Source organism: Pteropus vampyrus, unplaced genomic scaffold (assembly GCF_000151845.1).
Source record: "Pteropus vampyrus isolate Shadow unplaced genomic scaffold, Pvam_2.0 Scaffold138, whole genome shotgun sequence".
NCBI lineage: Eukaryota > Metazoa > Chordata > Mammalia > Chiroptera > Pteropodidae > Pteropus > Pteropus vampyrus.
Window position 1 is genome coordinate 1,576,861 of NW_011888919.1, and position 12,494 is coordinate 1,589,354.

The window sequence follows — 12,494 nt, forward strand, 5'->3', positions numbered from 1 at the left end:
TGTCGTTACGTCACGCAAGGGGAACGGGAAAACCCCCACGCGTCACGTGGGCGCGGGGGCGGGGCCGGCCGGGAAGAGGAGGCTGGGCGCTCGGGAGGGGCCAGCGCTGCTGGCCATTGCACGGGCGGAGACAACTGAGGCCTACTTAGGGCCACTCGCGCTCTATCCGTGGAGGAAGTCGGGAAACTGAAGGTCATCCCCCCAGGTCTACCAGCGGGATTTGAACCTGTTGTTTCTCTGGCTGAAAGAGAAGCTTCGGGATCAGGAGGTTGCCAGGGCTGTACAGCTGTCATCGATAATAATGATCTTTAGGAAACCTCCGTGGTCTGTCTACGCCTCATTTTCATCAACTATAAATTGGGAGTGAAGATACTTAAATGTTTAAAGCTAGAATGTCAGCTCTAGGATTTGTCTGTTTTGTTCCTTGCTGTATCCCCTGCTCCTGGAACACAGTAGGTGCCCAGCAAGTGTTTATTGAATGAATGGACGGATGTTTTATTCCTCGCCACAGCCCTTTCACGTTTCCTAATAGCCCAGAGCACTGGTAGCTCCAAGGCTCAGTAACTCATTCTGAGCATGGTAACTGTTAGCCCCAGTGTACATAACAGAGCTGTGTGCCTGACCAGAGCAAAGGGCTTACTTGGAGGCCTCGCAGATACCTCAAACCTTGCACTCACGTCAGAGGCATGTGATGGAATTAGGATTCTTGCAGAGAGGAGGAGACTGAAGTTCAAGGAGGGGCAGCCATTTGATTAAATCACATTCCTAAAGCCTCCCTTGTCCTTGAGAATCACTGAGTGACCATTATATTCCAACTTGGATGCCAGGCACCTTCAGAGCACAGAGTGCTTTGTCTGCTTGTGTAAAATTTGTTTCTCTTCTCTCCATGGCCCCCAGGGACTCATCGATTCATTGGCCGTATATTTATTGAGCACCTGCTGTGTGCCAGAGCCTGCACTGGGCCATAGCGCGTGCCAGGCCAGGCCTGGTACCTGCGGCTGGTAGGCAGAGTAGTGTAGAGCAGCAGTTCTCAAAGCGTGGTCCCCAACCCTTCAGGCGATTCGAATGTAAGCTCAAGCCGGAAAGCTGCTGCCAGACAGCAAAATATAGAGCAAACTTTTAAAAAACTGCAAAGGGCCAAGTAGCAAATATGTTACGCTTCAGGCTTTGAGCATCAGACAAGCTCAACTCTGTGACAGCACAAAAGCAGCCAACAGAACAGAAACAATGAGCGCGGCTGTGTTCCAATAAAACATTATGGATATAGAAATTTGAATTTCATATAATTTTCATGTGAAACAATATATTCTTGAGATTTTTTTAACCACTTAAAAGATGTAAAAATTACACAAAAGCTGGGATATGCTGGGTTTGGCTGCAAGCCGTAGTCTGCATGTGACAAGAGCCTTGCGAGCGAGGTTATGACTGAGGGTCCAGAATCAGAGTGCCTGGGTTCAAATCCTAGGTCTCCCACTTACGTGCTGTGTGACCTTGAGCAATTAACTTCATCACTCTGAGCCTGAACTGTAAAATGGGTCTAATAACAGGGTGATTGTGAGGATTATATGATACTAATATTAGTCGGCACTTGTATATAGTTCTTACATGTGCTGGGCACTGTTCTAAGCACTTTGTGTTCTAAATACTGTGTCCCGTTACTTGGGCAAAGTATTTCTCATCTGCTCTTGCGAACATTTGACTTACAGAGTTATTACACGCAGTGTAATGGTGCCAGGCACTGTTCCGAAAGCTGCGGGCACAGCAAGGGACATAACAGACCAAAGCCCCTGCTATCATGGCACCGAAATCCAGGTCGGGGAGATAGAAACAGAGAAGCAAATACATGTCTGGTATTACAGAAGAATAAAGCAGGACATGTGGATGGAGTTCAGAGGGTACTATTTGGGTTAGGAACTTGAAGGAGGGTCTAGAATGACATTTAAGCAGAGACCTGAAACAGTGAACGATCCATGTGAATATCTAAGGACAAACATTCAAGGCACAGGGAACAGCAAGTGCAAAGGCCCTGAGGTGGGAACATGCATAGCATATGCAAGGAACAGCAAGGAACTAGAGTGAAGAGACTGCTGGGGAAGCATTGGAGATGGGGGTAGAGCAATGGCTTGTAAGGTGATACGAACATTAATATTAAATTTAATGGATGAAGCAAACCACATACAGCACTTTTGACTAGAACTTGGCTCACGATAAGGAGAACGGAGTAGCGGCAACTATTACAGGACCGGGAGCCCACCCAATTACCCTCTGCCCCTGGCCAAGGTCAGGTCTCACAACTCTTTGTTAGGTGAGTTAAAGGACATGTCAGAAACCCTCAGGGTGCAGGACTTCTGCTGGGCTGAGTTCCATGAGGGCGGGCCTGGGGCTGACTTGGTCCGGGCTGTGTACACAGGACCCTCCAGCTCAGGGCAACGTCCAAGGGAGGGGCTCAGGGAGCATCTGTTGACTGACTGCATGTCTGCCTCGGCACCAGTGTCAATGTGGGCCCCATCAGGATCCACACTTCTGCATGTGTGTGTGCCCATGAAAGTCAGGACTGTCAATGTGCACTCAGCAAACATTCCCGGAAAGCCTCCTCTGTGCCCAGGACACAGCAGTGATCAAGACAGCCTAGCTCTGTCCTCACAGGCTCAGTCCAGCAGAGAATGACCTGTCCACAGTGATGACCCATAGTGGACAGGGCTTAGATGTAGGAGCCCAGGGAGATGGAGAGGCTCAGAGAGGGTGGTCAGGGAGGGCTTCCTGGAGGAGACATCGGAACGACAACCTGGATAATGCGTGGGGTAAGGTAAAAAGCTGTGTGCCTTACCTGCGTCCCCTAGTAAGAGCATAATCTAGAGCCAGGAGCTAAGAGATCACAGCAAATTAAAGCAAGGGAGAGGAGGGTATAGGGGTCGAGGTCCCCTCCCCTCAAGATCTCGCTCACTACAGCTCTCTCGAGGGTACTGGGGAGCCATGGTAGGTTCTGAGCAGGGGACGGGCATGGCCAGGTTCGTGCTGTAGAAAATTCTCTCTGGCTGCTAGGTGAAGAGTGAATGGGAGGGGCTGGACTGGGGCAAGATACTAGGGAGGAGGCTGGGTGGGGACTCCAGAGGGTGAGGAGCCTGGCCCAGGCTGTCTCCGGGGAAGTGAAGAGATGAGAGTCCTGAGCGACTGTGAGGTGCAGCTGAAGGACTTTGCCAAAGGCTGGGGTGTGCGGCTGTGAGAGGAGCCAGGGAGATGGACCTGTGAGTTGAGGTGGCCTGAGGGCCCAGGCCCCAGAGGAGCCCTGCTGGGGAGCCTGGGCTTTTTCCTAGGGCACTGGGGGCCATGGCAGGGTGCAGGGCAGGGGAGGGAGTGGAGCGAGCTGAGGTGCCCAGTAGCAGAGCCCGCAGTAGTGCATGTGTGTGTACACGTGGGGCTCTGCCCGCACCGTCTCCCAGGACCCTGTAGGTTCCCTAACTCTTTAGGGCAGAGTGGCAGGTAGGGCCTGAGAGGACTTGCCGTGGTCCTCAGCCCCGGGCCTCCTCTCCCTGCAGTGTTGATAAGACCAGCCCCTGCCCCCAAATAAATCTGGGAATGTGGGTTCCAACCCATGGGAGTGCAGGGACGCCCAGAGGCCTGTCTCCTCACCTATAAGGTAAGGGAACAGCCCCAGCTTCCAGTTTTGGGAAGGCACATGAGCCACACACTCAGAGCTTGGCTGGATCCTCAGCACTGGTGGCCCTGGGGGTGCCTGTGACACCCCAACAGCTCTGAGCGCTACAGCCCGGCACCACTCTGAGCAAAGATGCACCCCATACTGCTGACATGACCCTGGGAGGTGAGCTCAGAAGTCTCGAGAAAGGTCACGTCTCCAGGGTCCCTGGAGGGAAATGTATCAGGTGGTGGGTGTCTGCTCCTGGGGCAGGCCTGCACTCCCGCCCTGCCTGCTGGCATGAGGCCCAGAGACAATCGGTGGGCACAGGCAAGGCACCGAGTCTCAGCCAGCCACACCCAGCCTCATGGGTAAGGGCATAGGTGCAGCGAGGTCACAGCAAGCAGCTTCCCCAGAGGGCTGCTGGGAAGGGGAGAAGGGTAAAAAAGGGGCCTGGCCCAGAGGGTCACTGTCCCCACTTTACCACGTCCTGCATCCTGCAGGTCTCTCTCCCAGACCCGGGAGAGCCACCCAGACCTGCTCTCCAAGGTGACGGAGGAAGGAAGGCCGGAGGAGAGTTACTGAGTTTAAGTTAAACACCCACATGAATTTATTAAATCCAGACTGTGTTAAAGGGCGGCGGTCTGAGAGGAGGGGGCGGTCGGGGGACGAGGGACAAGATGATGGATGGCCATGAGCATCCCAAAGGGGCCCTGGCCCCTCCCCCGCCTGGCCCACCCCCTCGGCAGCGCCGCCTCGGCTTCACCATGATTCCCAATGGTGCTGGGCTGGCGGGGCGAGATGGCTGGAAGAAACACAGGAACAGACGGACAGATGGCGCCTCTACAAACCACGTGCTCTGGCCTGCCCCGGCCCCTACACCACACATGGGGCCCTGGTCCAAGGGGGCCCCCAGCCGCCCCGGCCCGATCTGTCCAGGGAAAGGGCGACAGGGAGGAGAAGTAAAGGGCCCGGGGCGGCAGGGCGCTGGTCACCAGGGGCCAGAGCGGACGAGGACCAGGAACGGTTAATCCCTTTTCTTGTCCTGTGCTGGCTTTGGAGGGTCTTCCTGGGGCTCGGTGGCAGCAGAGCTGGCCCCCTGGGTGGGCTTGGCAGGCGGGGGCGTGGAGGCCTCCTCCCTGGCGGCGGCGGTGGTGGCTGTGGCAGGGGCCGGGGTGGGTGGGGGTGGGAGGGCCTCTGTTGCTGTTGGGGCCTCGCCACTCATGCCAAACTCGTTCACCCGCGTGGGGTCGACGCGGTAGATCCACCGTTGGTAGAGGTAGATGAAAAAGACCACATCTGGGGGTGGGGTGAGGGGGCAGTGTGAGGGGGAGGGGCCGGCCCGGCCCACCGTCCCGTGGGGTGGGGAGTCCTGCGAAGACTGGCCAAGTCCCTCAGACTGGGTCCCCGGGCAGGGCTGGGGCCAGGGCACCTCCCTCAGCCCAGGGCCCCGGGTCCAGCCCGCGCGTAGCTCCGCTAGGAGCCTCCCTGCCGGCCCGCCCGCCAGGCCTCACCATCCCGCAGGCAGCCGATCCGGTACATAACGGGCATCTTGATGACAAAGGCGAACAGGTCATCGATGAAGGTGTTGAGGGCTTTGTAGGTGAGCATGCGCCAGGGAAGATGGGCCACAGACTTGAGCTTGTAGTTGATGAAGAGCTGGGGTGTCATGGTGATGAAGCCTGTGATGGTGGTGAGGGGACACCCATGAACAGAGAAAGGGACGTCCTGACCCCTGACCTCTGACCTCACTTCCGGCCTCCCTCCTCTCACTCACTCTGCTTCAGCCACACTGGCCTCCTCTCCGCTTCCAACCCCCAGGCACACCCTACTTCAGGGCCTCTGCACTGTTCCCTCCTTGGCACCCTTCAGGGCTGTTCACACATCTCCTGGGAGGGGTCTCCCTGACCACCCTCTGATGTGTACCCCTCACCTCAACCCCTTCCCTGCACCCATTACATGCTGTAAGTCACTCGTCTGCTGTTTTCTCTGTAGGTTCCCCTGAGAACGAGGACTGAAATGCACTGTTCACGCCTCCCAAAAGCCCCCCGACGCCCAGACCAGGCATCCCTTCAAGGCTCCCCATGTGCCACCCCTGCCCACCCCGGGCTGTCCCTGTCTCCCACACTGGACTGCGAGCCCCGGGAGGGCCGGGCCAGGCTGACTTGATCACTGCTGAATCCCCAGTGCGGCCCAGTGGGGCGGAGGGACATCTGCTGGGCACCTGCCCCAACTGGCGGGCCAGGCCTGCTCACCAAAGGTCAGCAGGAAGCCATAGAGCATGCTGAGCACCCAGGAGTACCAGCCCTTGTGCTCCAGGTATAGGAGGCTGTAGACGGCATAGCAGCCCAGCAGTGGGAAGAGGATCCAGGACAGGTACCGAAACGCCATCTGTGGGGCACAGGGTGGGGCTGGGACCCGGCTCCTTGGGCCCCACCTGGCAGCCGTTCCTCATCCTCACCCACCCACACCTGGTCTGGCAGGTCGGCCTGGGGGAATTTCCAGGTGGCCCTGGGAACTTTGGATTCAGCTAGGAAGTATACAAGGCAGGTGGGTGACACTAGAGGGTGTGACAGGCCATAAAGCGTGGGCCTGTCAGTCAACAGGCAGATGCCCCGCCCCTCCCCCCCTGCCCATACCCCGGTACCCCAGGAGTGTGTGGTGCTTGGAAACCTTCCCCACGGCCCAGTGTGGGGGACACTCACGTCATCATACACTTTGGTTGAGGACTCGACGTATGTGGACTTGTCTTTGAACGTTGGGCGGGGAAAGAGTCCTGCCACCTTGTGCTCCCGGTCCAGCTACAGACAGGGACGGAGGCCGTGGTCGGCTGCCATGCCGGGTCCCGCCCCTCATGCCTGTCCTTCCTCACCGTTCCTAATTCCCCTGCCCCATGTGACCCGAAAAATCCCCTGGTGTGAAAACCCCCTTGGTCTTGGGAGTGTGGCAGGCATTGGGAAACCCCCAGGGCCAGCTCCAGGGTCTGGCTGACTGGACAACCCCCCCCACCTCTGATGGCCCCCGAAACAGCATGGCAGCCTGGCCTTACCCGGACATCCATGACCTTGGTGATCTTCCAAAGGTCGATGAGGACCCCGATGAAGACGCTGACCTGGACCACGAAGTTGGTCTCGTTGTCCAGGATGTAGAGGAGGACCACAAAAGACTGGAAGACGCCGAAGAAGACAGAGCGCACAGACAGGCCTTCCAGGGACTGCCGGCTGTTCCAGAACTGGATGTCTGTGTGCGAGAGTTGGGGGGAAGCAGGGAGGCTGAGCCAAGTGCCTCCTGTGGCTCCCTCAGGCCCCACCCTCCTCAGGCCCCTGGGGAGGTGCTGGGTAGGCCAAGGGGGAGGGGTGCACATGCCTCTCCGCTCCCATGTAAAGCCTCTGCTGGAGCACCGGATAGGCAGGACCTCTGCAGTCCTCACGCCCAACAACCCCCAGGGCGCAGTCCCTTGACTGGTGATGACCACCACTGCCACATCCCAAGTGCTCACCACCCACCACCATTGCCACATCCCAAGTGCTCACCACCTGCCAGGTGCTAAGGGCCGTCAGAGAAGCCACTTCCCTGAGGTCTCAGAGCCTGGCCTGGCGGAATTTGGATGAAAGCTGGGTCTGTGTGACACCAGATCTAGGCTGTCCACCCTCGTGCCGGGCCACCTCCCCGGATGTGAAGACCTGGGACACACGCTTCAGGACCTCCTCCAGCCCACTGTCCCGAAACTGTGAGGAAGGGGCCCACAAACATCTGGGGTACGCGCAGGGGCCCCAGGCTCTGGTCTGAAACCGAAGCTCCTTCCACGGCTGCTGGACCCCGCCCAAGGGGCCCAGGTCAGCCCCTCTCTGAGCCCTGGTTGTCCTGTCAGCCACATGGAGGTAACAGCACTGTCTGACCCTGCCTGGCTGAGCGTCGAACACCTGCAGCCAGAGGAGGCCACCCCGCAAACGCCTGTCTTAGGGAGGCGTCGCCAGGCCCGAGGTCACAGAGGGCCAGCTTTGCACTCGGTGACTGAGGGCTGTGAACGCTGGCTATCCGCCCCGCCCTGGTTCTGATTCCAAAGCTCTCGAACACTCGGCAGGCTCCTGCTCAGACCCTGAGATTTGAAGGGACATTCACAGAATGCCCCCAATCCTGACCGGGAAGAACACACGTGGAGACGGGGTTCTGGCGAGGGGATCTGAGTCCTGCTCCAGACCAGGGAGGCAGCAAGCCTGGTGTAAAGTGGGGCCTGCCCAGGACCCAGACCCCTGCATGACCTGGGTGAGTGACCACCCTCTCTGTGCCTTTTTTATCAGGAAAAGAGGGACCCCAGCTGACTCGGCTCACTAGGTCTCTGTTCAGTTTTGATGTGACAATCTAGAATGGAATGCTCAGCCATGGCAATGTTGTCTTGATAATAATAACATCTGTCACTACCGCCACTTCCAGAAGTTGCGGAGCAGCAGGCCTCCTTTAGACTGGGTTCTGTAGGAAGGAATGAGTGGCTGGCAGGGCCTAGAGGATGAAGGTGGGTGCTGAGCTGGCCGCCTGGGTCCGAATCCTGGCTCTGCCCATTGGGAGCTGTGTGACTGCAGGCAAGTTACCTAACTTCCCTGAGCCCCTGCTTCCTCGCCGTGAGCGTAGGGGTAACGACGAGCTTCCTGACGGGGCTGTGACTACGGGGACTCAACGAGCTCACTGGAGACGGCCCGTAGAACAGTGCCTGGCACGTGACCAGTAGCCCTCAAACCCTGGCCATCACCACTGTTGGTCTTTGGAACCTAGGGGCCTTCTGAGGACAGGGCTGTCACCTTCCCATTCAGGTGGGCCCCACCCACCCAGCTCTGAGGGACCTTCCCCAGTGGGCAGCCTGCTGGGCAGGGTGATGGGAGCAGCTCTGGGGCTTCCCTGCTCCTGGCCTTGGAGTTCCCCAGCCCGGCCCCTCCCCTGGCACAATGCCTAGTGGATGGGAGTTTCTGGACTGGGAGTTTTGGGGCCATCGCCCTCACCAGTTCACTAAACCTCTGGAGAGGGGCTGAGAGACCCAAGATAGGGGGAGGACCTAGGCGGAAGGAAGAGAAAAGGTAGGGGGCAGGCCCTATCCCCCCACCAGGCACCCTCCCGTCCCCTGCCCACCCCCACAGCCTCTCATAGACCCCAGGGTCCCGCCCCTACCATTTTTGAAGGCCAGGAACTCAAAGACACTGTGGACGATGGACACGATGATGGTGAGCGCCAGCAGGTAGGGGTTGGTCTCTAGGAGGGCAACCTGGGGGGGAGGTGCCCGTGAGCACTGCCGTGCCCTCGCCAGGGCGCTGACTGACGCAGCACCTGCATTAGCCCACCCCTCTCTCCCCCTGGACCCCGAGAGGACCTGCTGATATTCTCTACAGACCCGACCCCTGGGCTTCCCAGAGGGAGAGCATGCACTGGCCGGGAGGGAAGCGCGTGAGAGAGAGGCAAGTGGAGAGGCAGGCTAGCGATGCGGAGAGAGAGATGGCGAGACAGAGACAGCGACGGGGAGAGAGGCGGCGTGACCGAGAGGACAGTCAGAGCGGAGCCCAACGCGGACGACAGCCCCGGGCAGGCACGGCCCGAGTCTCAACATCACAGACACAGGCAGAGGAGGAGGGAGATACCAGGCGGTTATCAAGGACACAAGTGACAGGGAGCAGAGAGTCAGAGCCCGAAGTCCGGGAGAAACGAGCTATGGGACAGAAGCAGGCAGGGGCAGGACCGGACCTAGAGGGCCTGGCCGGGAGGACAGAAAAGCCGCGGCAAAGAGGACCGCAGAAGCCTTGGAGACGCGATCCCCAGGGGCAGCCAGGGCTGAAGGCAGGGAGGGGGCCTGAGAGGTTGTGAAACCGGGCAAGGGAGCCAAAGGTCCCCGGTCCTCCGGCTGGCCTACTTCCCCTTCCCGTCCCATAGCCCAGGAGGGCGCTGGGAAGCCCCCGGCCCCCGCCTCACCTTCACGGAGTCTTGCTCCTCGTCTGACTGCTCGTACAGCTCGTCACCCAGGAAGTTCCAGGGTGACTTGGTGCTCTGGGCGGCGTAGAGCTGCCAGCGCCAGAGCGAGAGCGGGCAGAAGGAAACGCGGAGCGGGAGGCTGGCCAGGCTCTCGTTGATGGGGTAGTAGTCTTTCTGCAGGTTCCAGTAGTCGTTGAAGTAGATGATGGGGTAGTAGTCGCCGCTCACGGCATCGAACTTCACGTCTGCGGGCGCAAAGGGCAGGGCGCCGCTCAGCCTGGGCTGGCATCGCAGGTACCCGTGAGGGTGGAGAGACCCCTCAGGCCTCCCAGGACAAAGGCGGCAAATTGAGATGGGACCCCCTGACAGAGACTGGAAGGTGGGACATTTTTCAGGTGCACCATGAGGAGCTGAAGGGCCGTTTGACCCCCGTGAAGGGGACAGGGCAGGAACAGCCAGGCAAGCCCCAATGAAGGGGACGATTCTGGCTCAGCTCCAGCCCACGGCTGCCCCATGGGTGACCACACGTCAGGGTTTTGTCAAAGAAGTCAGAAATCTGGGTTTTTAAAAGATGCTGCCCCAATTTTAAAAGTCAGCAACTGATGCATATTTTTTGAAAACAGACTGTGGGCTGTGGGAGCCGTGTCCGCAGACCGGTTTTGGCATACTGGGTGGTCAGTGCTGGAGTCACAGCGGGTATGCGAGGGAGGAAGGGAGGGTTTAGGAGGGGAGGGGCAGGGCGGGGAGCTTGGGAGATAAAGACCCAGCCCGGAGGAGACCCAGGAGACCCAGGAGACCAGGCTGTGGCTTGGTCAGGAGCCCGGGGGCTGGGGACCTACACTGGTCCAGCGGCGGGGGCACGCTGCCCTTCACCCACGGCGTGTGGTCGTCCACGATGTTGATGGTGATGTTGGGGTGCCAGTGGGAGATGACCTCCACAGGCCCATAGTCCTCAGCCCTCTGAGGGAAGAATGGAGGGGGTAGGGCTCAGAGGCACCTGTTCACTTCCTCGAGGGCCCCCGTGACAATTGTGACAGCAGAAGAGTGACCGCCACAGCGACCCAGCCGGCCCCAAGCCCGCCCTTACAGCAGACTCTGCGACCCCGGACCCCGAGCCGCCTGACGGAGCAGAAAGCCTGGGCCTGCACATCGGATGGAACTGCATGCCGGGCGGCAGAGCGGGCACCACGTGCGGCCTGCACACTCAGGGACCTCCTGCCTGGGACCTCCTTGCAGGGAGAGGAAGGCTCTTGGCCCCCAGCCAGCCAGGGAGAATTCCCATGGGAGCCCGGTTATCGGTCCCTACTCTGTGTCCGGCCGAGCCTGGGCTGGGGGCCTGGCTGCCTGGGTGTGAATCCCACCCTGCCACTTCCTGGCAATGACACTCGGGCAAGTCTCCCCATCTGACAATGGGAACAGCGATGGGACCCCCCCTCCCCCGGAACTCTCCCAACTCCCTGAGAGGAAGCTCTGCTTCTTAACCATTTCCAGAGAGGGAAACTGAGGCTCAGAGAGGCGAGGAGGCTTGACCGAGTCGAGTCCACAGCAGCACGGTGGTGGGCCAGATGAGCGCCCACGGCGGCCCCTCAGGTTTACCTTGATCATTTCCGGGTCGGCTTCCGTCTCTCCCGTCAGCAGGTTCTTGGTTTTCTGGAATCGCCGGCGCTTGTATTTGTTGATCACTGCGGGAAGGGGCAGGGACAGGGGAGAGGGAGTGGACATAAGACCTGCTGGTCCCTGGTGGAGCCAGACCTCTGCCACCAAAAGCTGCCCACCGGTCTCCCGGCTCCCACTCTTCCATCTGCCACCTGGTGACAGCGGTGGCCAGCAGGCCTGAGCTGCCTGCCTTCTCAAGCCTCAGCGGCCTCGCTTTCCCCGTCTTTGCAGTGATACCAACAGCCACCGAACGGCTCCGGGCAGAAACATGGAGTCTTCTGGCTCCAGAATCTGCTGCGTTCATTCCATCCTGCCTATCCTGAGGACACCCGCTCCAGCACATGCTTCCACTCCAACCACAGCTGCCACCTCCAGGGCCCCACACTGAGCCACACCAAGTCCCCCTCCCGGGCGACTACAGTCCCCTTCTCACCGGCCTGCTGGCGGAGCCCGTGCCTCCATATGGCTTCTCTGCAGGGCAGCCGAAAACTCTTAAACCAACTGTCTGATTGCGCCCTCCCGCTGCTTCCGAAGCCCAGAGGTTCCCACTGCTCGAGCAGGGGAACTGTTATGCTCACGCCCACCCCCTGCAGCCTCACCCTAGCCACCTTCGCCCACCTCACCCCTCTCTCTTCAAATGTGCCAGCCTGGGGCCTTCAGATGCGCTGCTCCGTCCCCCTGACCCGTATCCACCACGGCTGAAACCTTCCTGGTTGGCTCCTTCTCACTCTCGAGTCCCTGGTTAAATGTCCCCCTTCCACAGGACGTCCGTGCCCACCCCGCCCAAGGAGGCTCCCCAGACATGTTCCTCCCCGTATTTCCTTCACAGCTCTCCATCACTGCCAATTTACTTGTTTGCTGTCTGTCCCCTCAACCCAGGAGGGTTTGCTTTGGACACTGGCGTACCCCCTGCACAGGTGCCCAGTGACAACTAGTAGAATATGTGAACGTAAACAGGCTGGCTGGGGACAGTTCCAGAGAAGGCCCGGAGCCACCAGTGTGAGAAATACTTTGGGACTCTACACCCCCAGCAGGAGTGGACCTCACTTCCTCTTGCGGAGGCCAGGCTCTCTGCCCCCTGAACCACGATCTCCCCACGACCCTGCCTGGGTACTCTTCAGCTCTGCCTTATGCCAGGACAATATGCAGACTGCCCCTCCTGTGACTTCTCCATCCTGCCCCCAAAGGCCAGGAGAGATGTGAAAATGGGAGAGGGAACTGGCAAAAAGGAGGACCCAGGAGTCACATCCTG

The 12,494-nt window shown here is 59.3% G+C and overlaps 1 protein-coding gene across 1 annotated transcript in view; it reads right to left on the reverse strand.

The window, feature by feature from the left end:
• Positions 1 to 4,216: 4,216 nt before the first annotated feature.
• Positions 4,217 to 12,494, reverse strand: part of CLPTM1 (CLPTM1, transmembrane protein) — a 27,561-nt gene continuing 19,283 nt past the window's right edge. The window contains exons 5-13 of the mRNA XM_023535248.1: positions 11,183 to 11,442; positions 10,426 to 10,546; positions 9,587 to 9,831; positions 8,795 to 8,888; positions 6,684 to 6,874; positions 6,340 to 6,435; positions 5,890 to 6,025; positions 5,149 to 5,316; positions 4,217 to 4,933 (exon numbers count right to left, since the gene is read on the reverse strand). Of these exons, the coding sequence (XP_023391016.1) occupies positions 4,662 to 4,933; positions 5,149 to 5,316; positions 5,890 to 6,025; positions 6,340 to 6,435; positions 6,684 to 6,874; positions 8,795 to 8,888; positions 9,587 to 9,831; positions 10,426 to 10,546; positions 11,183 to 11,442 (1,583 nt within the window). The 3' untranslated portion in view covers positions 4,217 to 4,661. The remainder of the gene's footprint in view (positions 4,934 to 5,148; positions 5,317 to 5,889; positions 6,026 to 6,339; positions 6,436 to 6,683; positions 6,875 to 8,794; positions 8,889 to 9,586; positions 9,832 to 10,425; positions 10,547 to 11,182; positions 11,443 to 12,494) is intronic.